This window comes from Ochlerotatus camptorhynchus, unplaced genomic scaffold, assembly GCF_037179485.1.
Source record: "Ochlerotatus camptorhynchus isolate MF236.1 unplaced genomic scaffold, CSIRO-AGI_Acam_v1.1 ptg000102l, whole genome shotgun sequence".
NCBI lineage: Eukaryota > Metazoa > Arthropoda > Insecta > Diptera > Culicidae > Ochlerotatus > Ochlerotatus camptorhynchus.
In genome coordinates, this window is record NW_027040592.1 from 2,356,060 (window position 1) to 2,383,711 (window position 27,652).

Here is a 27,652-nt window from a genome sequence, read left to right on the forward strand (position 1 = left end):
CGTTTCGCCCGGCATGGGTTCTTTTCGTCACTTTGTCAGGAAGGGGCAGGGGGGGGGGCTGAAGGACGACGACGACAACGACGTCGTGTATGAGCGTACAGTAATCCCTCCAATTATGCGGTGGATGGTACCGTTCACCCACCGCTATGTATCGGCTGTTCTTCAACCAATTGAGTTGATTTAATGATGACTAGCTGACTAGTTTATGGCTAGCACTAATCACAAACAAAAAATCAACGTAATTGAATCGCATAAATGGAAGCATTACAGTATTCTGGAAGAGTGGATCAGCAAAACAGCCGTAGGGTGTAAAAATGGGACACCAATGCCCGTAGATTTTCCCCTTTCAGCTATCGGTTGTCTCTAGGGCTCTTGAAAGTGGATGGAATAGCAGAATTATCGGTTTCTTGCGGATGGGGTTGTTGGGGGAATGATGGAAGAATTTTGCTTCCATGTGGACCTGATGAAAGAAAGGTGTCTCTTGTTAAAGTTTTACGATGTTTGTGTGGGACTTCAATTAAACCATGATTCGGTTTTAAAAAGTGTCATTTGGCCGGCCTAATTCTATTGAAGCAAAGTACCAAGCGTCATGAATATCACAACATCAAATTAACTCACGGCGACGATTCGATTTGATCTAAGAACCCCAAGGGAAATTTGTGTTTATAAATAAACCATAAAAGCACCCCACCTAAAAGTTTCCTTTCTCATTGCAACAAGTTTATATCACGTGCCGCGTATAATGACAGCAATTTTGCATGTTTACGATCGTATAACCCCTATCGGAAACGATTAATCTCAGCAAACCGCGCGCACACACACACTCACACACCCACACAATACAATTGTAGGAAACACTTCATCTAGTTAGCCGCGCCAGGCAGCGGAGGCTCAATTTCACCACATTGTAAAAGCCCTCTTCCATCACTCACGGTAACTCAAACATAAATGTCACACGCACGCAAACACGATTTTTCAATCGCAATTCGTCAAGAGTTCTTTTACACCGACCGAAGCACGGAAATCAAACCGGTCATAACTGACGACGACGACGACGACGATGGCGGTTGTAACGGCTCCCAGCGGGGGCGTCTCCCAGGTGGAAAATTAATTGAAAGGCTTACCGTGACCAAGTTGCCGGATTTATCGCTCGACGACAATCGTCATCGTAAATGTCGCGGCGATCCGTGTGCTAATTTTAGTGCGATTAAACCGACTGCACAATCGCCATGGCTTCCACGTTCAGCAAGTGCCTACTGTGTGCACGCGGGAAAGTAATTACGAACTTGTTAAGTGATAAATTGTAGCAAAAACCGAAAACTCCAGTTCCAAAAGCCGTAAACAACCACGGGAAAAGGATGTTTATCTGAAATTGAATCGGTACTCTTGCGCGAACAACAAGAATCTCATGTTACATCCGGCAAAACGGGATGAGACTCTGCTCTGCCGGCGGCTCTCCGCCATCTCAATAATTGCGGTAATCCCCCAGGGGCAGCAAGCAGCAGCAGAAACAAAACCCAAACAGTTGAAACTTACCAGGGATAAGAGACCCACAGCAGAGATCCGATAAGGAATGTGGGTCGCTTTTGGGTTGGCCCAGAGCTGGCTGTCCGTTTGTTTATCCATTCGTCTGCCTTTCAGCCAGCCTGCTTTGTTAGCTTCGATCTATTGATTTTGAGGATGAACATGATTCTTCCGTTTGCCGAGCGACTGTGGGCTTCTTATTCTCATTTGCTAGATTGGGCAAGGGTATTGGGAATTAAGTGATGCAACAATGATAAACAAGATGGGGAATCGATTGTTGACCTCTGCGATGGGATAGGCCGTAAAGTATAGACATGGCAAGAGTGACGGTTCCATTGGGGCGAACCACCCGGTCAGGTGCGAATCAATAATGGCTGAACTTGGAATGATTTCTGAACTTTGGTAGGCTGGCTTATCTGATTAACTGAGCAGTTTGAAAGGAAGCACCATGGTGAACTTCTAATCCGTGATTTATCTAGATTTCCTCTAACCTTTTAAGATCCTAGTAGTGAAAATAAAAATCAATACCCCATCGCATATATCTGTCTTAGCATTGACCGTTAGGCTCCTTTAAAACGCTGTTCGTTTCTTGGAAGGCATCATCAATAATACTTCACCAGCCCTCGTTCGGTCGATATGTTCCCATCGTCTAACAGGGTGGGAATGGGTTTTGAAGTCGCATGGTTGTGTATGGATTGGTATAATTTGTCAAAGTAAACTTTTCACATGAAACGAACAGGGCAGACAGACAGGGCCCCACAAAATATTCACATCAATTCCACACTGATTTGTCATAAATAAAACTTTATATGTAGCAAACTCGTTAGAATGCATATTGCATTATGCCAGTAGTAGTATAGTTGAAAAACGTAAACACGTATATTCGAATAACAAATTAAACAAAGATGAAGAACCCTTCAGGCTAAGCAATTGGAATGTACGAACAATTTAAAAGCATAATCAATCGCAAATAAACAATTTTTTCCTACTACCCACTTAGCAAAATTTATGCAAATTTAAGTGCTCTGAGACTGACATATACGAGCGTCAATTTTGACATAAATTTGAGTCAAAATAGATGCAAAATTCAGCTCGAGTTAGCAAAGATGACACCAAGAATTTTGATTTTGAATCGGGTTTCCATTGACGAACCCTACATCTATGGCCGTTGCCAGACACATGTCCAAACCGATGGATTAGATCACGCTTTGTTATAATCTTGCGTGCCGATGTAGTGATTACGCTGATATCATCCGCATATGGCACTAGCAGGTCAGTATCACACATTCGCTCGAGGGACTCCACCAGTGGATGTAAGTATAATACGAACAAATGCATTGATATTGGATCCCCTCGAAGACTACAAATCAAGAAGACTGGCAACTCTGCAAAAAATCAGGCGGCAGTAACGGCAACGCCTCTTCTGAGCAAAAGTGGAGCCTGTGTATGATGGTGTGTGTTAATTCACGAGTGCATTCACACACATAGGTAGAAAAAAAGTGAAAAGTTTCTTTCTTTGCTCTATGCTGACAACGAGTAAAATTCCAGCTGAAATTAAACAGATGCGTAAGTCAATTGGGGCCTCACAGCCTAGTCAGTAAAGGCACGGTATTACCAAACCGAAGGCAGCGGGTTCGATTCCCGGTCCGGTCGAGGGAATCTTTCGGGTTGGAAATTTTCTCGACACCCTGGGCATAGAGTATCATTGTGCTTGCCACACAATATACAAATTCATGCATTGGTATTGGCATCGAAAGCTCTCAATTAATATGTAACTGTGGAAGTGCATTTAGAACACTAAGTTGAGAGCACGCAATATGCTAATATGCGCTAAGCAATAAGCTTGAAATGCGAATAAGAAGAAGAAGAAGAAGTCAATTTGTTTTGAAAATTAAAACTATGGCAATCATGCCATTCACAATGATGGTGGGACCTTCCTTGATCATTAATTTGCTATCTCAGAATTATCTTCCACTTTTCCTAACCCATGCAGTGATGCATTTATGGGCATTCGTATGGCATTCGTAAAATGCACGCCCGTTCCGCATGGCTTTGGCACCTGACCACAGTGGGGGAAGTTAAGTCACCGACATGAATGACCTTACAAAGTACCACCACATTTCTGATCAAAGAACAAAACTGACATCTGCCGCCGTGTTTGTGAAAAAGGTGTATCCTAGCCACAAACACGCATACAAAATGTATGAGTTGGTTCGTGTCTAATCCGTTCCGGGCAAATTATTTTTATCTAGATAACAAATTTCTATGGTTTTGACAGATGGGATTGCTGCACATTTGAATCCACCGTTATGGATTCTCGATCAAGAGTTAAGTTTAAGTTCCATGTCGGTTTGTCGGTGGTTAAGTTGTGGAAAATATCCATTTGAATTTCACATAACTTTCATGTGATCCCATAATTGTAAATTGCACCACTAAATCACATGAACGTTATGTTTCCAATGAAATCTATATGATTTCCCATATAGAATTTCTAATGCTATGTGATATTCAGGTAAAAATCATTGTTTTTGTTTTTGGAAAAATACTATGTGCGTTCTTAATAGAAACTAAGTGAAAACTTTTTTCAGTGCAGTACTCGCTGACCTTTTGAATGTCACTGGCCAATCCGACACTGTTGTTATCATTCTCTGAAAGGGGTCGGTCAATTCTAAGAATTGTTAAAGCATACATAGGATCACTGTCCGGTGGTTTCATGTTCTGCCAACATCTAAAATGGAAATATATTCTTAATCAATAGGTACCGTTTGGGAATGTAGTCCTTCAACCTTTCATTTTCATTTTCTCCAACATTGGATCCTGCTACGCCTTCCGTTGAATCGTGATATGTACCGGATCTTTCTTCATTTTAAATCCTTGAATTTTCAGCAGCTTACGAATGATGGTAGTTCACTCAAAGGTGGTGGAAGCTGCTAATTTCTTGTAATTGATTGCTTTCAACAGGCAAAATAAACAATATTTCGGTTCCTCGTTCACAAGTAAAAGTTATTTTCACTAGGTATGGATCCGAGTTTCAATCCTCTACTTGACCCACCATGACAAGTTTTTCGGTTAGGAGTTGGAAAACCACCAGCTTGCTGGGATTAGGATATTAATTGCCGTGAAATTTTGTAGAGCAAAACAAAAACAACGATTATTCTAGATAAACATTTCAAAATGTCCTATCTGCTTTGATCGATTCTCTTCATCGACTTTCTCTTTTGATAACCACGCCTACGCAAACATATTTCGTGCTCTTTATGCCACACAGTTTGATAGCAGAAGTTATTGTCTTGCGCTTAGAACTTTGAAAACAGCAAGGAATGCTTTTGAAATTGAGTTATTAACGAAAAAGATAGTCGATGAAGAGAATCGATGAATGCAGATAGGACCCTTTGAAATGTTTATCTAGTATTCGTTTCGGTGACATTAGGTCACACACACAGTCACTGTTTATGAGCAGTCTCACTAACACTTGTGATTCAAAGTTTCACCTTTGATTGACAGAGGCGCTGTTATCAGTGACGTTTGACATTTGTAGGTGAGAAGGGAACAGTTTCCAGTCTTCTTGATTTGAAGTCTTCGATCCCCTGGTCTCACCGATCGCTGGATGGGGAACGGTGTCGTCAGATGCCCGTTTATCAACAGGTGGAAAGAGGATAGAGCTGCGACTCGTGAGAGCAAGTCCACTAGTTGACCATTGTGCCGAGAGAACGCATGTTCTCAAAGAGAAAGGAGTGCCTAACTCTATCGAAGGCATGGTCCAGGTCGAAAGAGACGAGCTTTCCAGCCTGTTTGCACGCCGTCAATTGAACAATCCCATTTTTCAAATCTAGCGTGGCCTGGAAGATGTTGTTGTGTCCGTTTGAACACTTTTGAGCGTTGCTGAGTAGATGATGTGTTGTCATCAGGAGTTGAAACAGTTTACGTTTTTAACACACTCCCTTGATGTCGTGCGCAACAGTCTGTTTATATTCGTACACTCATGCTCTACCGTCGTCTCTCTCACGCAACTCAAACGGTAGAACAACAACTTTCGAGCAAAAAGAAAATGATCAAACTACTATCATATGACATGAGTGATTTTGTTCTAATTCCTCAATTTGGAGTAAATTATACTATTTCTGTTCAAAAATGTTGTTACTAGGACATCGTTGCTTGCTGTTTTCATAATTCATATAAGCACAACATCAGCAGCTCTTATTATGAGAAAAACTAAAATACATATATTCATGACGGTCTTCGGATCTTCTTTCAGTATGCGGAAGAGAATTTTGTAATCAAAGTTGAGGCGCGAAGTAGGTCGGTATGTACCAGCAGTGTTGCCAGTTCCCTTCTTCTTCACTAAAACGATTACACCGTCTACAAATTCTGATGGAAAATTAGATCCTAGCGCCTCATTTAGACAAGGTTGAGCTCGCGATGTATGATGTCAAATGTTCGGAGGTAAAATTCCTTCGGAATCCCATCTGGCACTGGTGAGTTTTTGACGTTGGATAACGTCTTTTGGCAACATACGGGGGTACAAAATTAAAAACAGTCATTTTGGATGCGTTACGAAAAATTAAAAGATTTTGAACGATAATAACTCAACCGTCTCTCTATAGATTTACGAGATAATGGCATCAATCGATTGGAAATATTTCTAGCAATTTGCTGAATGTTTTAAAACTATTGATTTCATTCTGTAAACTGTTGAAAAATGGTTAAAAGTAAACCATTGTCTAAAGATGGTGAAAATCGATTGATTTTTTTATATTCTTATACTTTCTCCAACCGAGACATCAGATGCGAGTATCTGACACCTCTGATATTTTCTGTTCTACTATATTAGCGTCCAACAAGGTCACCCGTTCCATCATTGTCTATCCGATCGACGACCCAGCAGCAGAGCAGCAGAGCAGCAGTACCAGAGCAGCAGTACCAGAGCAGCAGTACCAGAGCAGCAGTACCAGAGCAGCAGTACCAGAGCAGCGGAAGCAGAGCCTGGGGGCGAAAGGAAAACTACGCCGAGTGCGTTGGTGCCAGTGCTTCGGTATACTGGGCCGCCGTCATGGAATGCCCAGCTGCTGCAGTTCTCAGTCGGTCGTATTCACCGTCTGCTCCGCAAGGACAACTACGCCGAGCGCGTTGGAAAAATGCCACAACATTATCAAGAAAGAGTTTAACGTACGTATGCGAGTATTTGACACCTCTGATATTTTCTGTTCTACTATATAAGCGTCCAACAAGGTCGCCCGTTCCATCATTGTCAACAACATCAGCCCAACAAAACGGCTCTTTTCAGGGCCACCAAACTTTCGCAAAAGAGTTATTAAGGAATATTCCTAAAATATAATATACACAATTAAGTACAACACATAACAGACGTTATCCAACGCCAACCCTGCGGTCGTATCTAGTATACAACCCTTCCAACTTTTTGAAGCACTTGACTTAATCACTGCCCATATATCCGCCGTGGTGATCTCGTTCATGCATACTTCGTTCCCTTCGTCGTTTTCCGGGAACAACTCGGAGAAATCTCGCATCACTTTTCAAATAAAGGGTGTCCACGATGAAATTGCCACACTATGAAATTGCTCTAACTTTTTAACCGTTGGGTAGAATTTAATGAAAATTTGGGTGGATTTAGTTCATAGTGCATTATTTACATCCTGCAAGTTTTAAAGTCCTGTGATCAAAACTCGCGGAAATGGAGTCGAAAGAACAGCTCGTGCGTGATAAAATCTTGCGCATTCAACACGAGAACAAGGATCTCTCGCATCGTTCCATCGCTAAAACGTTGGGAATCGCTAATTCCACGGTGTCGCGAGTGATTAAGCGGTTCGAGGAACGGTTGACCACCGATCGGAAGCCCAGAAGTGAAGGAAAAAGTATTCCGTACAACACCAAAAATCACAACCGCGTAGTTGGGGCCTTCAACCGAAATCCGAACGCCTCCGTTAGGGATGTGGCTAAGAAGCTGCACCTAAGCCGAAGTTTTGTCCAGAAGGCCAAAACTAAGGCTGGGCTTCGAACGTTCAAGGTACAAAAGGCCCCTAATCGCGACGAGAAGCAGAACAAGTCCGCCAAAACCCGTGCCAGGAAGTTGTACCTCAACATGCTGACGAAAGTTGAATGCTGCATCATGGACGACGAAACATATGTGAAGGCCGACTTCAAACAGATCCCCGGCAACCTGTTTTTCACGGCCAAGGATAAGTTCAGCGTTCCGGAGCATGTCCGCACTCAGAAGATGTCCAAATTTGCGAAGAAATTCCTGGTTTGGCAAGCCATCTGCACGTGCGGGAAACGGAGTGCACCTTTCGTGACCCAGGACACGATGAACGGACAGGTGTACATAAAAGAGTGCCTCCAGAAGCGGCTGCTTCCTCTCCTGAAGGCGCACAACGTCCCAACAATCTTCTGGCCGGATTTGGCCTCATGCCACTACTCCAAGGACGTGCTGAAGTGGTATGCGGACAATAAGGTCAATTTCGTGCCGAAAATGTTCAACCCTCCCAACACTTCGGAGCTCCGCCCCATCGAGAAGTACTGGGCGATTATGAAGCAGCACCTTCTTAAACGACCTAAGGTAGTGAAGACAGTCGAGGAACTGAAGAAAGTATGGGTTTACATGCAAAAAACGGTTGATTCACAGGTTGTGCAGAATCTTATGGCCGGGGTTAAGGCCAAGGTGCGGGCATTTGCGTATGGACTGTAAATAAAATACGAGTAAAATGGTAAAATGAAGTTTAATAGTTATTTCTCAATCCCTGAAAATTTGATGGCAATCGGATGAAAACTCGAATTTTGCGAATCAATTTTGTGTGTGGCAATTTCATCGTGGACACCCTTTATGCTGGTAAAGTTGCAATTTCTGAGATGATCTATCTATTTCCCCTTAATGTTAATTCCTGGTTTTAGGCACATTGAAACGAGGAAATGACACTTCAGCAGCCGTGTGAATTCTATTGTAAATATTTCTCACAAAGGTTCATCTGTTACCATAAAATTAACGAATTTTGATGTCATAACAAAAACCTTCACACAGCCGGCGAAACCTCTCAGCTAGCTTGAATACACCAAATTCGACGAAAATAGCAATGACAGCTCGAAAACTCCGGCTCCCTGAATTCCACGAATTCCTCCGAAACCGTCAAATCACACTAGAAGCGACCTACCTTTTTCATTAATGCGGATAAAATCTGAAAATGTGACTGATATGAAGCCATTCTGACGAATAACCATTCATCCCGCCAGCTGTTTGCCGGTTCAACACCAACACACTCACACACTCACAAGTGCAAGCACAAGACGAGAGTGCGAGGAGGTGTGCACCAGTGGGAAAGGAACAGGAAACAGCTGAATAATGAAAACGTCTACGAAGCACCACGGGTACAAACTGTTTCCTTTCCAGTTGCTTCGCCGTCGCCGCCGCCGCACCGGTTCGGGGGAAGTGAAAAATTGCAAAACGACCCTCGGAGCAGCAGTCGAGGGGAGGGGAGGGGGTGGAAAAGTGGTTGAATCAAAATTGAGGTTGAAATTTCTGAAGTGGATTCCACCCGTAGTTGGCGTTGGCTGGCTGGCTGGGGCTACTACTTGGTTGATCGCAGTTGGCTACGTCACCTGGAACTAATGGGAGAGAACGAGTGCGAGCACACACATATAACCTACCTCACCCAAACACAGCGCAACCGAGTTTGCAAGCAAGCAACAAAAACACGCTGGCCTGGTGTGTGACGGTAAACAGGTCCGAGGATTAGGTTAGGGTCAGCGAGTGTGCGGCAATAATGGGTACCCTGTTTCAAGTGGAAATTAAAGGTAGCATTGTGGGGCCAATTTGATTAAATCAATTATTTTAAACGAGCTCCGCTCTCGAGCTAGGAAGCGTGGGTCAGCGGTAAATTTCATTAGTTGGGTCGATTTCCGGCACACGGCAGCTCGCCATTTTCGACTCGGTATTGAGTAATTTGAGCCTTTGTGGAGTTTGCCGCTTCCTGCGCGGCCCACAATGGAACGTTTCTTCAACGATAAATGAATATCATGCCATCTTCGCCGGTCGTCGGAGGGTACAGAGTGACATCAATTTTCTGAAAGCTTAAGTAATCAACAGCAAAAGGAGTACGTCCCATCTCAACTGCTGCTCTGGCGATGAACCGATGTCTTTGCACCTTGTTTCGGACAGTTTCTGTCAATTTTCGTGCGGAAAAACATGGCACAGTAGTCGTTGGCTTTTGCAGACCATTTCGAATTCTCATCCTACTAGAGTCCACCAGCAGGGCCCGGCAATGACAGCCCAAAAGAAACAGCAGAAAATATATTTATTCTATTTCCTACCCCTTTCCCGTCGCCTACTTTGCTGCTCCTGCTTCCGGGCTGACTTTCCATCATAACTAAATTGTACCAACCTACATACATATAGGTTTCCAGCAAAGCTTACTGCGACTCGGTTTGAGAGCGTACTGAAGGGCGGAAAAGTGGATGACATCTTGTGAACCTGTTGGTCTAACTGCACACACACACACAAGCCGTCAGTGTCGGTACAGTGCATGCTGCTTGTGCTTTTTTTGTTTGACGAGGCGTCCTTATGGCATTCGTTTCGAAAAGAAATTCAATTTGACGTGCCATCTTCCTTTATTTTCTCAACGAAAGAATCATAAACGGATTCATTTCAAGCTCCGAAACGTAATCCATTTCACTGGGAAAAAAAATCGAAAACATCGTTTTGCGAGTGAAAAATGGCCCATTTGGTTTCATTTCCACCGTTCCATCAAAGTGTCACGTTTCAAGCTCAAAATGTAGCATAGCAGTGCGAGGGCCCTTAATTTTTTTTTTCTCGCTTCCATTTTCGTTTGATTTTCCCCGGGTGTACTTCGGAAATGAACAAATTTGCTTGGTACGTGCCACCACGTGCTTGTTCCATCATCAACATCATCATGGTAGCCGGAAAGCAAAGCATAGCCTACCTTGTTGTTGATGTTGTTGTTGTTGTTGTTGTTGGTATAGTGGATTCCCATGAAAACGCGAACGCGAGTTGGCAAAGTCAAACACAGCAAGTCGATGAAAGATTATCTTGGCGATCGATGTTGAAATTAGTGTTTGTTGGCCACTTCCCCAAGGTGTCCCTGGGCCCCCCATTTTACTCCTTAACCGCAAAGCAGTGGTAACAGAAAATAAAAAAAACATTGTTTGGTATAGCACCGGTGGTGGAGATGGTGGTGGTGATATATTAGTCGATAATTGCCGACAGCCGTACAGGTTATGTATCCGTACATAATTCTGATGCCTCAGACGAAGGAAAGGAAAATGATTGATCGATTTGTAAATAGGCGGAAATGTTGCTGGTAATGGGAACAAATGATGGCACATTAGCTTTTTTCATCAATCAGTTCACTTTCGACCGAACCATGTTTGTTTATCAATCAACTAGTAGCCGTTCACACGGAGGTGGCCTCATCAGAGGTGGGATGCTTCTCTTTCTCTCTCTTTCTCTCTCTCCCTCCCTAATTAAAAGGTTACTAATAGGGATTTTCGATCATTCGACTTCTGTATCATCCCTGCACACTCTTTTGATGCAATTTAAAAAAAAAACAAAATCGACCGCGTTACGAAAGGGGGTCAAGGTTTGACCACTTATAACTCTGTCACTATCAGATGTGTTTAAATTCTAAACAAGCCAATCGATTGGAAATTTTTCTACAAATTTTCAGCAGGTCACTATTGGAAATTGCACAAATGTCCAACTGTTGCAATGGCGATCAAAACTATCACCGATTGCCAGCAAAAACGGTGCTTATTAAATCACCGTTTGTGGTGGTGTCCGGCCATCATCATCAGCAGCAGCGGTGCTTTCGGCGCGTGACGTTGTACATTTTTCTCCAGTACACAACGAAAGGCTCCCCGCCAGGCTTCCAAATAGTACAGCCTCCTCGCGACAGTTGGTTTATACCTGAATTGACTGTTGCTTTGTGTGCTTTACTGCCGCTTGCTACCGTACGTTCAGATCTGAATTCGAAGTGTATTGGCAACAGCGCACGCACGAACGAATGAAAGCTGTATTAGAACAGTCGCATCTATACCCGCTTTGCTAAAATCATCGTGCTTGGAACGTAGTGAACCGAATGGGCTGTATTTATACAATTCTTTATGACCAGGTTCTCAATGTTTCTGTCGTCATAACAGCCTTCACAAATCGACGACATCCCTCAGCTTACCCAAGTGGCTGTCACGAGACATTATATACAATTGATATACGGCAGTGGAGTATGGAAGAAACCCAGAAGAATGATCCCAAACAGATATGTCGGCCCGATGTCGGATCAATGTAAGGTCAATTTATGGTCGACGTCGGCCAAATGTCGGGTCGATGTCGGGTCAATTTTGCGTTTATGTCGGGTCAATGTCGGGTCAACATCGGGTTGGGGTTTGGTAGAAGTCAGGTTGGTGTCGGGTAGGCTTATATTTTTCGCCGGAGACCGCGCGTTTTTAAAAAAATATCGGATGAAAATTTTGCAATGGGCAGCACGAACGTGATAGCAACCGAACGAGCTCCGGCGCCACACTGGTAGTGTAGTAGCAGTCTTACGACACACAAACAAAATTTCAAAGACAGCAGCAACGAATCGGCAGTTCGACGGACTGCTTGTTGTATGTACGAGGAACGTTACGAATGACCATCCGAGGCTGTCATAGCCGAACGAACAAAATACATGACTGAGAACGAGCTGTCGTGTACTGCACAAGACGGCAACGTTGCATGTCGTATAACAGCCTCACTGTGGGCTGTCGCTTATAGCTCAATCTCAAGGCTGTCGTAGGGAAAAGAAAGCGACAGCCGTTGGAATACTGTCATGAGGCGGTACTTTTAGTATGCCTGCTCCCCGCAAGCAGCTAGCTATCAATGCTGCTCTCAAGAGCCCTCGATTCACCGAAGAAGGAGGAAGACGCCGCACCGCTACTGATCGGATTCAGTTGCTCGTCGTGAGCCGCTGTGGGCCATCTATGCCAAGCGCGTCACCCTCGTTCCAAACAACATATAGCTCGCGACCATCGCGACAAAACGATTCTTTTCAGGACCACCATAAATTATTGTACCCAGTAGCCAAACGTTTGTGGTTAAATGCGTAACAGTATTGAAATGGTACATACATATTCGAATTTAGGTAAGGATTTCTCCAAGACGCTAGAAACAAGCAAAAGAATTAAGAGGTGTATCCAAGAGACGACCGTAGATTTGACGTAAGTTTACGTGCTCGGTATCAATATTTGGCGACTGTGTTAGGGAAACCAATTGTTTGAAGGCACATTGGACATTTGTGTAATTTTCAATAGTGACCTATTGAAAATTGATAAAGTGTTCATTCTAGCAGATTTGTGGAAAAATTTCCAATCGATTGGCATGTTAAGAATTAAAATCAAACAACAGTTGATGACAGAGTTATAATTAGTCAAAACCTGACCATTTTTCGTAACGCGGTCGATTTTGGTTTTTTAAAATGGCACCCCCAATATGTTTCTGAAAGACATAATCTTACGTAAAAAATCTGGAATTTCTATGATTGATCACAAATATCTCAAGATTGGAAAATTGTAGCAAGAAATCCTTCCAATCAATTTTTGCCTGAATAAACCAAACATTCAGTACGTTTTCTGCACGAAAATGTATAATTTTGTCATCAGAAAACGAGGCATTTCCGTGATGCGAAAAAAATGGTTTCCCTAACACAGTCGCCGAATATTAATACCGATCCCGCACGTAATCCTACGTCAAATCTACGGTTGTGTCTTGGATACAACCTCATACTTTATATTCATTAATGGTGGTAAGCTCCAACCGGTATTATCCTCGGATTAAATCCCGATCAACAATATCAGGCTTCTTCAATGTCGACATCGGAGTTAAATGATCTCAACTCTAATCAAACACGTTGCAGATCATCCAAAAAGGGACGGTATTAAAAGTTAATCCGAGTTGGAGCTTACCGCCATAAAAGGTCCAAGTCTTGTTCAGGTCTGGGGATGCTAAAGGATCGCTGGCTAAAATGAAATTTCTTTAAAGTTTTTGGTGGTATGGTGGAGTTAGTGTATCCATTATCCAGCCATTTTTGGCTACCAAGGAATCGTGAAATAGCTGAAGACTCTTCCCGAGAATTCCAGGGAATCGAGAAATATTTTTATCCAGTGATATAATTTTTGGTAGTTGTTCATTAAAATTTGAACCTCGCCAGGATTTCCTCCGGAAGATTTTCCAACATTTTCTGGAAGATTCTTCCAACTCTGCATGAACTTTGGCACCTTCTTCCGCAAATTTCTTCCACCGTTCAAACCGCTGGAAGTGGAAATTATTACCCACGGAAAACTTTTCTGTATTATTCTCAAAGTTTCATCCAGCTGCCTAAATTTACATGTGTCTTCTGGTTCCCAGAAATTTCTTTCAATTTTTCCTGGAAGTCTCTTCCAACTTCGCCCGGGAGTTTCTCACATAGTGTCTCAGAAGCGCTTACCGGTTTCGCTTGGCAAATTCTTGGCCTGCAAGTATTCCTGACTTTGCACTAAAGATTCGTGAAACTTTCTCCAGAAATGACATTCAATTTCCCCAAAGTTTTTCCAAACATTCTCCGGAAATTTCTTCCAGCTTTCCTTACGGTGGTGTATTTCTACTTCAACGGATATATTTTACTTATTTCACTACGAAATTTCTTCTGACATCCACCGGAAGACACTTCCGACATCACCTAGAAGTTTCTTCATACCTCCCCAAAAGTCTTCCAATTTACACGGGTAGTATTTTCAGAGTTCCCTTGCAAATTGCTTTTGACTTTTCCCGGAAGTTTCTTCCAACGTTCCTCTGGATAGGCTTCTTTATTTACCCCATGTAAATGAGTTGTGTGGTCATTTTTAATTGAAAAAAATAGTAGAAGGGTCTGTTCCTAGGGGCACGAACGGAAGCTTTACGTAGGACCGCTAGTGGACGGAACAAATATGTTGAACCTTAAGTTCTTTTAATTGATTGATAATCGATTATCTTAACTCTTTCCGTTTTTGAATTGGTTGCCCTGAAAAGAGCTGGTTGTTTTCCGAACACTTCTATTGGCACTGATTGATGATTCGTTGCTGTTATTTCTCTCCATGGTAAATTTTGTGAACCTGTTGTACTCACCATCTAGAGATCTTAAAAGAAATTCTACAGCGATTTACATGCTGGTACTCTCGGGATGGCGTGCTAACACCATTGCACAGCGGTTGAAATTTTGCAGGTGATCAATGTTGTAGTCAGCTTAACGGAACGACTGCAGTGGAACGTCCGAAAGATAGTGAAGCTACTCAGAGAGCCTTCAATGTCCGCGTCCTTCAGGGTCCTACCAAATTTGTGGTGACCATCTCCGTCGCAAATAAAACTGCCATCTTGGATCGAAGCGAGCAAACTGGTGTACTTGGGTATCTCCAGAGACAGGGTGCTCAGTTGGCTTTCCTGGCAGCAGCATTACGCAGGTGATCATCATAGTCAAACTCAGCTGTGTAACGTTCGAAGGATGTCGTTGCCATTGGTAATGCTTCTCATTCCGAAGTCTGCGTTCACTTTCTGGGTCTTTCAAATTAGTTGTCACGACTGTCCCCACAGCTAAAGGAAATGCATCTGACTACGTTCACTGAATTACAGACTCTTCTATACTTGCAGAATAGCTAATTAGGCCCCTCCTTTTTGGAGTATTTTTCGTCAGAGCATTCCTAGTTGCAAGTATATGGCAGCATTTGCACCAGACCAAGAAGTGCTCCGATCAGCATTGAATTGGATTGTTGTGAAAGAACAACTAGCGCTACTTGACTCTTTCACACCAGTGCAAGTCGATTGCGGGAAGCCTTTCCTCCGGTCGATGTGGGTGCATTCGTCGCCGTCTTCATATTGGTGCGATGCGTGCTGTTCCACTCATACGTCATATCAGACGCTTATCCGTCCGTTGCTCGAAAGTAAATGACGAAGAAAACTATTTGGTAAGCGTTTTCATTACCACTGCTTTTCTCCTCCCTTCCATTCATTGATGAAATGGTGAGTGGTCAACCGAGCGGTGAGCTCGCTCATGTGAGCATGCGCAATAGGTCGTGTGTTGGATTTGCACTCTATCGTTACGTCCGTGTTTGGAATTTTTCGTTACGTGTCTGAATTTTGATTTTTTTTTTTTAATGTGTCCCCCAGGAGAAATTAAAGACGTAGTCCTACGTCAAAAAATGGTTCCCGAGAAATCAAACTAATTTCCTGACAATGGAAAAATGAGCATAATTCTGGTTATTTTTTCGAGTAGTAATCACCTGAGTGGTGCGGAGAAACACGAAATGGTTGTCAAAAAGAATCCAACTGGTGCTGTCAAAAAGAATCCAACGATCTAGAGCTGCTAAAAGTGATACTTTTCTCATACAATCCCCGTCGGCAGAGAAAGTATTGTGGTCAATGTTGAAAATATTGTCATTTCGGCATTTTTTTACTAATATTCTTCAACAAAAAACTTGCTCAAATACTCGGATGTAAACAATGTAACGAACGAACGAACCTGCACGAACTGCTGAAGGAAGAATGTAAACAAACTTTATAAGAGTCATGTGGGTAAGTGCACTCCCAACACCATGTACACGTTATTTATGGAGCAAAGGGTGAACTTTCGACAGCATGTATATGCAAATTGTAAGCAGTGCATTAGCAAAACAATTTGTGATATCGGAAAATTTTCAAGTTGTTTCCTGCTGACTTGCAAAACAAAAACGGCTGTGTTCGCAGTACCCAGGTAATCACTAACTGGTGTGATTTCAAGACTAATGAATTTGGTAAAGTGTTTTCAGAAGATTATTTTTAGCTCTTGAAAGCTAATACTCAATCTCACAAAATCGGTCATAGAGGTTTCTCATCTTGTAGCATTACATGCCTGATGTGAGGAAGCTCATCATCAATAATAATTATTAATAATTACGGTGTGCTGTGATCGGCAAAATTTTATTTAGAAGCTTCCATAACGGAAGAGGAATATAAATCTCTGAGCAAAGCTCTCGTCTGTTGTTGTTGTTGTGATGATCCACACGGAGACGAAAAACTACCCAAAATTAAGTACTTTTCCCTCAATTCCGGGGTTCAGCCCAATAAACCAAATTTGAGTAAATCGCATATAGTAGTTTCCATTTAACAGCAGCAAAAAAATACTTACACAGCAAAAAATAATTTTCAATATCACATCCAAGAGGATGCACTTCAATCTTGTCGAAAATCTCATGTAATTTTTATGGCCACAAAAATAAACAAATGCAGTAAAAGCAGCGTAATGTCAGTTTATGCACTGTATTCATGATAATATTATCCTTTTTGGCAAGTAATATTACACCATATTCTCGACCCGATTGAAGTGCATCCACTTTAATGTGATATTAAAATATTTTTTTTGCTGTACTCTTCATGTAAATTTTAGAATATGCAATTTACTCAAAAGTAACTTATTGGGCTGAACTATATCGTTGGGTCGAATTTCTCGTTCCTTTTTTGACAACAATAAAGAGTGCAAGTGAGACGCTGAACTCAATATTAAGTAAAAAGAACTCAAATTTTGGGTAGTATTTTTTCTCCTTGCATATACGAGGATTGAAGTAGGCCTCGCTGCGAAAATGACGTGTTTTTGTTTTACTGCGTCGTTTTCGTTCTAGTGAAAATTTTATAAATTTACAATTTCATTTTTAAAAGTGTTGATTTGAAAGTACAGAAGTGGTGCTGAAAAGTGCATTAAGTGAAAATTTTCAAATTCTTATCCACTGCATGTGGTGCCGACTGTGCTAACCTACGCGTAGTTACGCTCAGCTAAGTTTATTTACCTTTTCGTTCCTCTGGCCTCGATAGGAAATATGGGAAATATCCATCTTATTCAAGTATTGCACTACTGCTTGATTGAAAGTTGCAGTACATTATCAATGGTGTATATTTGCATCGATAATGTATTGGAGCGGGGCTTATCATGTGTGAAAGTGGCTTCGGAATGCTTGCGTTCTTGAAATGGGCCATTGTAGTTGCGGTAGAGCTGTCACCTTCTAGCTCCCGGGTTCAAGCTTCTTGCATTCATAAGAAATGATTGCAGGCAGATTTTATCCATAATGCCACTGCCACATTCTAATCTACGATTCCATATACTATTAATAACCTTTTACACATGAGAACCTCCTATCAGAATGAATTGTGCATATGTTTAGGATCAACAAACATTTTCAGGCGCAAAGGAGCAACATGATCGAGCTGATAACGTTTCTTTATTCCAAAGTCTGAAGACTGTTTTGAATAATATGTTTAAGTAATGGGCAGCAAAAACGGACCGATAAACTATTTACTACTATGGCTTACCTTCCCTACTAACAAAAATCCACCCTTACCATGACACTTATGAGGGGTCGTAGAGTTCTCTCCATATGCTCATTAAGTAAGTGTCGGACTAACATTCCTCCCTTTCCCCACCAGATGCAAGGACGTGGCCAGGACAGCTCTGGCCTGTTGGAGGGAGACACATCCTTTAACTAAGAGGTAGTAATTAATCACAAATTACTATCTAACAGCAACAGATGAAGGTGGGTCTCCTTCTTAACAACAGTTTGGATCTCGTACCACCTACGACATTGTGCAACCTGGTTTATGCTATGCTATGCTATTTTTTCTCCGTGCATATACAGTAGACTGATGCAAAATATGAAATTTTCGCTCCACAGTGTTCAAACGGTTTCAAATAAGGTCCTGATTAGCCATTGAAAGTTTAAACTCATTTGATAAGAAACTGACTTGGCACAAACCATTTGAAGTTTATATGGAAATTACTATGGGAAAACAAAACTTTTTTTTTTCATTGTCTTTTAGCCTTTTTACATATTGCACTGTTAACAATTTCAATTTCAATAAAAACAGAATCTTTAGAAAAACCTGGTGAGAATGATTCAGCGTGTAAGCCGCGATCTTTAATTGGTAAGTTAAAATAATAGTGGGATCCAAAGAGAACGACAAAGCCAGTGGCGACCCTTTTGTTCGCGATCGGAAAGCTGACGCTGATTGAGTTTTTCTTCTGTGAGTGAGGGAATATCAAAGTTCTGCACAGCTTCAACTATTTGTTTTGATTGCAGTGATGCCAATTGAATGTAGAACGTGATCCCTTTTTTTCTCTTTTCTAATGTGACATACGTTGCCAAAAATTGCTAAAATGGAATAATTTTGTTGTATAGAATATTCGTGAACTAATGTCAGTGTTAAACTAAACGAACATTTACATAAAGCAATAATATCCAACAGTTAGCGTTACTTCTGAATTTAACGTTTTAATTTACTTATTTCCACTCATGAAAGAAGGCACTTATTGAAAAAAAGTGCAAGTTTAACGTAATCAGGCACATAGTCATGTTTTGCAGGAGCGCTATTCGGTCAGTGAGATGTGACGATACATCAACTGTGTAAGATTTGAATGCGGCTCGAGACAACCGCCAGGAGAATGAGATGGGTCGTTCATTCTGTTAATCTCATGGAAGTGGATTGGGACGTCTACTTAGAGATTTTTGAAGCAGCGCACACTGGGGACAAAATCGAAACAATGTGTTAAAATTCAATAACTTCGGTGCTCGCAGGAAAACGAGAGACTAAAAAATAGTCATTCTTATAGAAAAAAGTCTCAGGAATCGATTGGAGTGGTTTTCATCATGGGGGGGGGGGGAAGTTGGGTAAGTTGGGGTTTTTCACAGTTTTGAACTGCACGATGTCCTCAGCGACAAAACCTACAAAGACATGTTAATAAAGTTTCTGCGGATCGTTTTTGATTTATTTTGATTTATAATCAAGGTTCTCCAAATTGTCTTGAGCTCAGATCAAATGATTTACCTGATCAACCATAACTGATACAAGGTCCTTAGCAACTAAAAATCTCCAAACAACATCAATTTAAGGTGTATTAGAAGTTCTAGGTTCTTCAAATTGTTCTAGAGGTCAGATTATTTGATCTACTGGATAAACTAAAATCTGCACGATGATCTCACCGACAAAACTTTCCGAAACACGTTCATACAGTTTCTGCTGTTCGTTTATAGTTGATTTTGAGGTGAATAAGATACTCATGGTTCTCCAAATTGTCCTTGAGTTCAGATCAAATTCTCATCCAGGTTCACTGATTCAAAGCCCTTTGTATTAAAACATCTCCAAACAGGGTTAAACATAGCATGCATATTATTTACGTTTGAATTCGATATGTTTAAGACGTTCTAGGTTCACCAAATTGTCCTCAAAACTTGTTAATTAGGCTACCATCTCGCATTTTAGTTTGATTACATTCATAGATTAGGGGGGCTTCCATAAGCTCGGTCGGTAGAGCCTGTGACTATAAAGCAAACCATGCTGGAGGTGGCTGGGTTCGAATCCCGGTTGGTCTAGGATTTCAGATTGAAAAATTTCTCGACTTCCCTGGGCATAGTATATTATTGTACTTGCCACACAATATACACATGTAAAAATCGAACAGGCTTGGAAAGCTTTCAATTAACAACTGTGGAAGTGCATCTAGAGCACTAAGTTGAGAGCAGGCGTTAAGTTACAGTTGGGACGTTAAGTTACAGTTGGGACGTTAAGTTACAGTTGGGACGTCAAGTTACAGTTGGGACGCAGGCGTTAAGTTACAGTTGGGACTTTGCCGAACAAATCATGCGTCTAAATAGTCAGGATCTTGAGATACAGCAGTACACATATATTCACTTACAATAATCACTAGCGCCACCTAGTGGAGGAATTCCAAATTTTTCTGTCCATCATCCAACAGTCCTTGACCTCCTGATCAACTTTGCCGAAGAAATCATCCGTCTAAATAGTCAGGATCTTGAGATACAGCAGCACAAACATATACACTTTGAATGCTCACTAGCGCCGCCTAGCGGAAGAATTCCGAATTGTTCTGTCCATCATCCAACAGTCAGTCCTTGACCTCCTGATCAACTTTGCCGAAGAAATCATCCGTCTATATAATCGGTATCTTGAGATACAGCATTCAAATTATGCAAAATAGAAGATTTTAGGGCAAAACTGTGAAAAACCCCAACTTACCCTATCGTGCCCAAGATGAAACCCACTCCAATCGATTCCTGAGACTTTTTTCTATAAGAATGACTATTTTTTAGTCTCTTGTTCCAGCGAGCACCGAAGTTATTGAATTTTAACACATTGTTTCGATTTTGTCCCCAGTGTGCAGCGGTTCTAAATTAACGCTGAACGGATGTGACGGGACGTACATCAGGAGAATGAGATGGGACGTCCATTGTATAAATGTCGTGTAAGTGGATTGGGACGACCGCATGATGAGTGAGACGGGACGTCCACTTAGAGATTTTTTGAAGCAGTGGTTCAGGACGAACGCTGGACTGATAGGTGGGACGTGCAATTAGGTTTCGAGATTAATTGCAATTCGAGATAGCAAGATGCAGCATGAGTGTAACTGTAGGATGAATGTTCATAGAATTTAAAGCTAGCTCCGGTTTGCATCAGAATCTTTCATACGATCTAGAAATTATCAAACCTATGAGTAATTTGATGATCTACCATGAGACGCTCTTTGGAGAGCTGTCGGGCTGAGAGTGGTGCAGAACGACCACTCCAAACAAAATATGCCCATGGCCGGAAATATTGGTTCTGCTTGCTTTTCTCTATTGCTTGAAGACCAAGTTGCTTGCTGGATCGAATAACCGTAGCCACGAAAAGCAATGTTCTGCCAGTAATAAGTACTAAAAGTGGAGAACTCTGGAAACAAATGCTGAAGGAATGCTTCCAGAACTTTATCAAATTTCTTGAAGTTCCTAATCAAGAATTTGATGTGATCACTGTTACCTGTGGTTTTTCATTGGAATTCAATTCAAACACCATCAGTTAGGGATGGTATGTTTTTTTAGCTGCACGAATCAGGACAGAAAGATGCACCTTAGCAGCTCTCTTGTTCGCTCGCGCAGGTGATCAGTACATTGATGTATTGCCGGAGAAGGTTCAAATTATTGTAGAATGTTTGATGGCGTCTGCTGCTGGATCAACAAGAGCTGTACCTTGAGAGACCTCCATGATCCATACAAAACGACCACTAATAGTTATTGGCTTTTGGCTTGAAACCGTCTCTTGGTGCGTTGCGATTTGTTCTGATGGATGGCATCATTTTATAAGGTGAATGAATTTTATTTCACTGCGCCGTCAACAGAGAGCGTAACACTTTGTGGCTTTTCAGTGAGGATACTGGTCGGACTGTCAGGAAACATTGTACGCTTCCGAACGAATTGCGCTGTGGAGTTTATGGCACGTTTATGGATTGCAGATTTGCAGCTTGATGACGTGAAGACTCACCCAGCAAGGCATAATAAAGTGACACAAGTGAAGGCATTAGTCTAGATGTAGCCGGATGACTAGTGAAGGGGGTTCACGGAGATACTGTGATTTACGAACATTTCCATGAAATGCCGTGAGTGACTCCTTTTTATTTATTTGAAGCTGTCTGATGCCGAAGATGCCATCGAGCTGAATAACAATAATTAGAATCATAATTGAAGGTGCCACTTTCAAATAACAGACTAAAAGTGGTCATTTTATACGATAGATGAGGAGATGAAAGTATTGAGTTGATAGTTCTGTTAGAGTTAGGCAGTGTGAAAATTGTATATAGAGAGTAGATAGCGAGCAAGGAAAACTTTGAGGAAGGTACGAATCGGGATCAAAGTGTTGCTGAAGTATTTGCAACATGAGGAATGGCATTTGAGCATCTTGCTGGGGTAGTTTGAACAGCAGGATATGAACGTTTGACAGAACTCGGAAACACAATTTGTGTGTTGGAGCTGCCGGTTCTGGGTGGAAAATCCTTTTGATATAATTTCACTATCCAGTTGAACGTGAGCATATTTTAAATCCCGTAGCCATGCAAGATTTTTTTTATAGAAATGGAGTGAGATGTGAGGTGTGTATATGACTGAACGAATTGCATGTTGAACAAGTGTAGTACCATTCGCATCGCTCTCGTTTAAGTGTCAAATGAATGAACACCTAGTTAATCCTCGACAACACCTCGTACAGCCAGCCGAGGATTCGCCCTCTTTCCGTCGTTGCTGCTGCTGTCTTTCTGTCAGCTGCGTTGCTGTGTTCTACTGGGTGATTCTCTCATGACGAATATCAGAGTTTCCACATGCAGCTCAAAAGGAACAACATTGAATGCGGTATTTTATTTAGCTATTCATCCCATGTCAAAATAGGCTAGTTCTGGCCAACTTCATAGTTGATTCTATTTTGAAACTTATATGAAGATTGTAAATGAGCGATCGCCGAAGGGATACAGGAACCACCACATCTCATTTTTTTTTTTTCATACTGCAACTGTCCGGAATCCCCCTTTGGATTGACTGGATTGTTTGGAATATTCTCTGGACTGTCATGAACCGCCCTCAATATTGAGTGAAATCTTCCTTGGGATTGACTGGAATCTCCCCTTGGATATTCCATATTCCCTCTTTGGATTGTCCGAAGTTCTTTTGAAATTGTTAGAATCTCTACTGAGACTATCATCAAATCCCTTTGTGATTGACTGGAATTAGGGATTGTACAGAATATCCCCCCCCCCCCCCGGGACAGTCATTAATCCTCCTTGGAATTGTCCATCAGAATCCGTTCTATGCGGTTGCTAATGTTTGCAGTACCCGAACGTCATCGGCATGGCAATAAAGCAAAACATCTCTGACTGTTCCGTAAGGTCACCATAAAAATCTTCCATCAATTTTGAGAGGGTAGCTAGCAGCAGTGCTGCAAAATTTCGACAATTCGTGGCGATATTCAAAAATCTGCTTTGGTCACTCATTTGAGCTAACAGTCATCGTCAAGACATACCATGTCAATTGTCAGTGGCAATTCTGGCAGTGACGAACATGTGCAGATTTATTCATTAGCTGAATTTGAAACGAAAATAAATGGCTTGAGCAACACATCTACCCTCAAAAAAGTGCACACGTCTGATCGAAGTGGTTAAACACTTGATTTTTCATATGCACAATCACATTTATTTTAAGTGTATTTCACTATGGTTCACTGTGTTCTACACGTAGATATCTAGTGTTTCAAACTTTGAAATGTTTACATAGTTGAAGATGCTAATTTCAAATAACAGACTGTAGTGGTAATTTTTATACGATAGATGGAGTAGATGAAAGTATCGAGTTGATAGTTCCGTTAGAGTACGGCAGTGTGAAAATTGCATATAGAAAGTAGAATAGCGAGCTAGGACAACTTTTAAGGAAGGTACAAATCGGTTTTTTCATCTCTCTTTATCAAACTCCCCCTTTGGAGAGGGATGGTGAGGCCAGTGGTGGCGGGGTGGAGCAAACGACTTACTGAATTCTTCTGTTCTGGCTGAATGTTATTATAAATTAGAGTAATCTTTAATTCGGGATATTTTGGGGCACTCACTGACTCCACTCATCACCGTCTAGCCTACCTTGGTTTCAGCTCGAACGAACCCAAACGAAAGAGTGTTTTGATTTCTTTACTAATTTTATCAAATCTTTCCCCTAGCAGGAACCGGTAAACAAAACGGCAACGCATCCCATCTGCTGAAACGTAATCCCAGCAAATCGAATTAAATTCTCTCCAATTTTATGTTTGAAGTTCGACATTTGTACCATCCAACCAAAGTCTCTCCTGTTGGTTTGGGTGGGTGGTGGTGGGCTAGAAAAATATCATGTGACTCGCTCCTACCCTAGTAGCGGGGCTCCGTGGTGAGGGCGCAGCACGAAAGGGGTACGAAAAAAAATGATCTTTGCAATCTGCCACCCATCGTCGTCGTCGTCGTCAAAAATAGCACCACGCGAAAGGGCAAAAGCATGGAGGAAAAATTCAATATCATTGACAGATTTCGGCATATAATATCATAACCGGTAGCAGGGAGTAGAGGACGTAGTCGAATTTTCCACCCCTTCCTTATGATAGAAATATAAAAATTGCCACTTTATAGCAGTAGGCCGTGGGTTGCAGCGATTCTGGTTCGTTCGAACTGAAGAGCTGCGATTTGCAACAGAAAAGTGTGATGATTCGCAGTAGGCGCGTGTGTTTTGGCCTCATGTGTGTTAAAGTGATTTTTTTTATGAAACTCGGGTATTCGATCCATCACTTTTAGAGGTAATAAAATGTCGACACAGCGTACCGCCATTCGCCAACATATCCAATCTGGGTGTGCTTCTTCATTAATCTGCAGCTTCTCTTGTTGGAAGCTCAATATCCCATCAAATAGACGCTATCAATTTCATCGCCTGCACTTACCCACCCCCCGGACGAAGCTTAAATGTACGTTTACACACGCCCGTTTACTTAAACCATCTCCCGAGTCAGATCCATCAAATTTCGCTATCAACAGGTTGCATTTACGGGAAGATTTGCACACACAGATCCATCAATCTTCCAACATCTTCTCGCACGCACGGTTCATCATCGCATAATGCGCGGTGACGACATCGAAGTGGGCCCGGAAAATTTTCGGCACACTTTCCCTTTGAACCGACCTGACAAGCACGGATCCATCCCCAGATGGCCATGCGTATCAATTAACGTCACTTCGGCACCGCCAGCATCGCCAGCACTCTCTTTGAGTGAGTGCTTGCGAAAGTGTTGACGTGCCGATTTGCGGAAAATGCCTTTGCAGTGTCAGTCTCATGTGTCACCAAAGGGGGCGGGGAAACTGTTGCTTCTTGACCACCGCAGCAGCAGGCGGCGAAGATGGTCAAAAGCAACATGGGGCAGAGGAAAGATGACCGATTGGGGCAGGCATTGCGTGACATTTACTTAGGGCTCCTTTTATTGGGGGCCTGCTAAAGCGGTGAATGAGGTGATGAGGTGCTTGCAATGTTTTATAAAGCGATTAGAACGTTAGAGAAATGGTTGTTAATTTTTCTGTGTTTTCCAGTGGGGACATGCTTGTTCCTCGCTACGGGGCTGTGTCTGAAACCGCTGGTCGGAGCGGATTCCCCTGCGAATTACTATAAAGATATCGAGGGATGCGGTCTGCAGTGCAAGGATCCACTGTTCACCGATCACGAGCACCGTCCGATTCACAAGTTGATCGCGTGGGGTGCCGGAGTATGCCTGACGTTCAATTTGTTTACGATCGCAACGTTTGCGATCGATTGGCACAATGCGAACAAGTTCCCGGCGTTGGTGATTTTCTACATCAACTTTTGCTTCATGGTGTCCTGTTTGGGCTGGCTCGCTCAATTCACTCCTGGTAGTCGGGAGGACATCGTCTGTCGCAAGGATGGAACTCTGCGCATTTCGGAACCCAGTGCCGGTGAGAATCTCTCGTGTATTGTGGTGTTTATTTTGGTTTACTACTTCCTAATTGCGGCCATGGTTTGGTTCGTCATTTTCACCTACGTGTGGCATATGAGTTTCAAAGCTATTGGGAAAATTCAGGATAGGATTGCTAAGAAGGTATCGTACTTCCATTTGATTGCGCGGTCACTGCCGCTAGTGCTGACAATAACGATCATGGCTCTGAGTGAAATCTATGGAAACAGTACGGTTGGGATTTGCTTCGTGGGGTACTTGAATCATCCGATTAGGGCGGGCTTTCTGCTGGGGCCGGTGGCTTGTGTTCTGTTCATTGGAGGGTACTTCCTAGGAAGAGGACTACTGACGCTGATCAAGCTGAAGATATCTAGCAAGGAGATTATCTCGGCTCGTGCTAGTAAGAAAATCCGACAGACAATTGTCCGGATGGGAATCTGTACAATGTTCACGTTTGTGTTCATCGTTGCGACCATTTTCTGCCACATTCATGAGTTAAAAAAAACTGAAAGTTGGGCACTGGCGCTTAAAAAATACATCATCTGTCAGATTTCGTCGACGTACACGGATGTGACGAGCGCTTGCAAGCTTCAGAGTCGCCCAAGTATGGCAATCCTACAGATCCATCTGATTTGCTTATTCGCGTCGGGTATCGTGATGTCGTTATTTTCGGAGGCGCTTCCGACCAGATGTCGAGGAACCCGTGTAACTACAGAAGCATAAAGTTATTGCTAAGGCTTTTGCGAAGAGGAAGGAATTTCAAAACCAGGGACGGTTGTTGATCTCCTTTCAAAACTCCCACACCGACCCCGTTGGTTTGAAGTTCGATATCAATTCGGTGATCGGGAGTCACGACTTCAGTTCGACGTGGGCGAACAATTTGTCACGGTTTGTGAACAGGAGGTACGCTTTGACCTTCAGATGTATCTGCAATCACAGCTGTTTCTCCGCAGAACCACAACGATGGTTCACCAATCAGTCAGCCGTATAGCTCATTCTATGGACTGAACTCGGATTCGATTGACTGTGGAGGCTGGCGGAGTCAGTGGATCCCGTATTACCGGATTGCAGTCCCTCTACGCTCTTTCACAACTCTTCGTATCACCGATGACAACAGCAACATTAAGAAAGATGCTGCTACCAGAATTGTGAAGGTAACAACACCGAAGGTAACGGAGCCAATATTATTGAATGCAATCGGAACCAGCAGCAGTTTCAGCGAGATTATTATGCCATTCCGGTATGACCAAGGATAAAAATATGAAGGAACGACAAGCAAGCATACAAGGAGGAGGTAGTCATCAAACGACTGCAACCAGTATCGAGATCCTGAAACGCCATTTGGATAATGCTGGAAATTATTCCATGGACTATGGAGATAAACAGATTAAAAGTAAGAATTTGAGAATAATGAAAAATAAGAATACCAGCACAGGGTGTTTAAAGGTTCTTAACCATGGTCGAAGTAGTTTGACCCCCAATAAAAATGGGAAGGCCAGTTAGACGAATTTAGTACCTAACCACGACTGCTGACACTGGGAAGCTACTGCAGGTCTATTGTTGCTACTACTACTACCGCCGGTGAGCATTTTAGGTCGAGTCCTTCCTGTTTTTGAGGTTGTAGCATGATGAAAATACAGACAAGATGCATCTTCCACTAGCCGGTTGGGTACTTGGTTTCGGCAAACCAAAATGACGCACGGTACAGAACTGTCTTCTCCTGGATGGACAGCTTCTGCCATCAGACACCCTTCTCCTTCTCGCGGAGCGGCTAAGCTTCGAGTGCCGCTTCCTTGAAGCGGATGACCGGCAACC

At 42.4% G+C, this 27,652-nt stretch overlaps 2 protein-coding genes across 2 annotated transcripts in view; one reads left to right on the forward strand and one right to left on the reverse strand.

The window, feature by feature from the left end:
* Positions 1 to 27,652, reverse strand: part of beat-VII (beaten path VII) — a 495,135-nt gene that overhangs the window by 451,951 nt on the left and 15,532 nt on the right. The gene's annotated exons all lie outside the window — the stretch shown is intronic.
* Positions 1,839 to 26,560, forward strand: LOC135699034 (protein smoothened-like). Its single transcript, XM_065219215.1, has 2 exons — positions 1,839 to 1,881; positions 25,458 to 26,560. Exons 1-2 carry the CDS (start codon positions 1,839 to 1,841, stop codon positions 26,558 to 26,560), a joined length of 1,146 nt encoding a protein of 381 aa, XP_065075287.1.

Excerpts from the sequence above, each read along its gene's own strand:
- LOC135699034 (XM_065219215.1), top strand. The coding sequence starts at position 1,839 with ATGGCAAGAGTGACGGTTCCATTGGGGCGAACCACCCGGTCAG. Across the intron at positions 1,882-25,457 it reads GGGGCGAACCACCCGGTCAG|TGGGGACATGCTTGTTCCTC; the intron begins GTGCGAATCAAT and ends TGTGTTTTCCAG.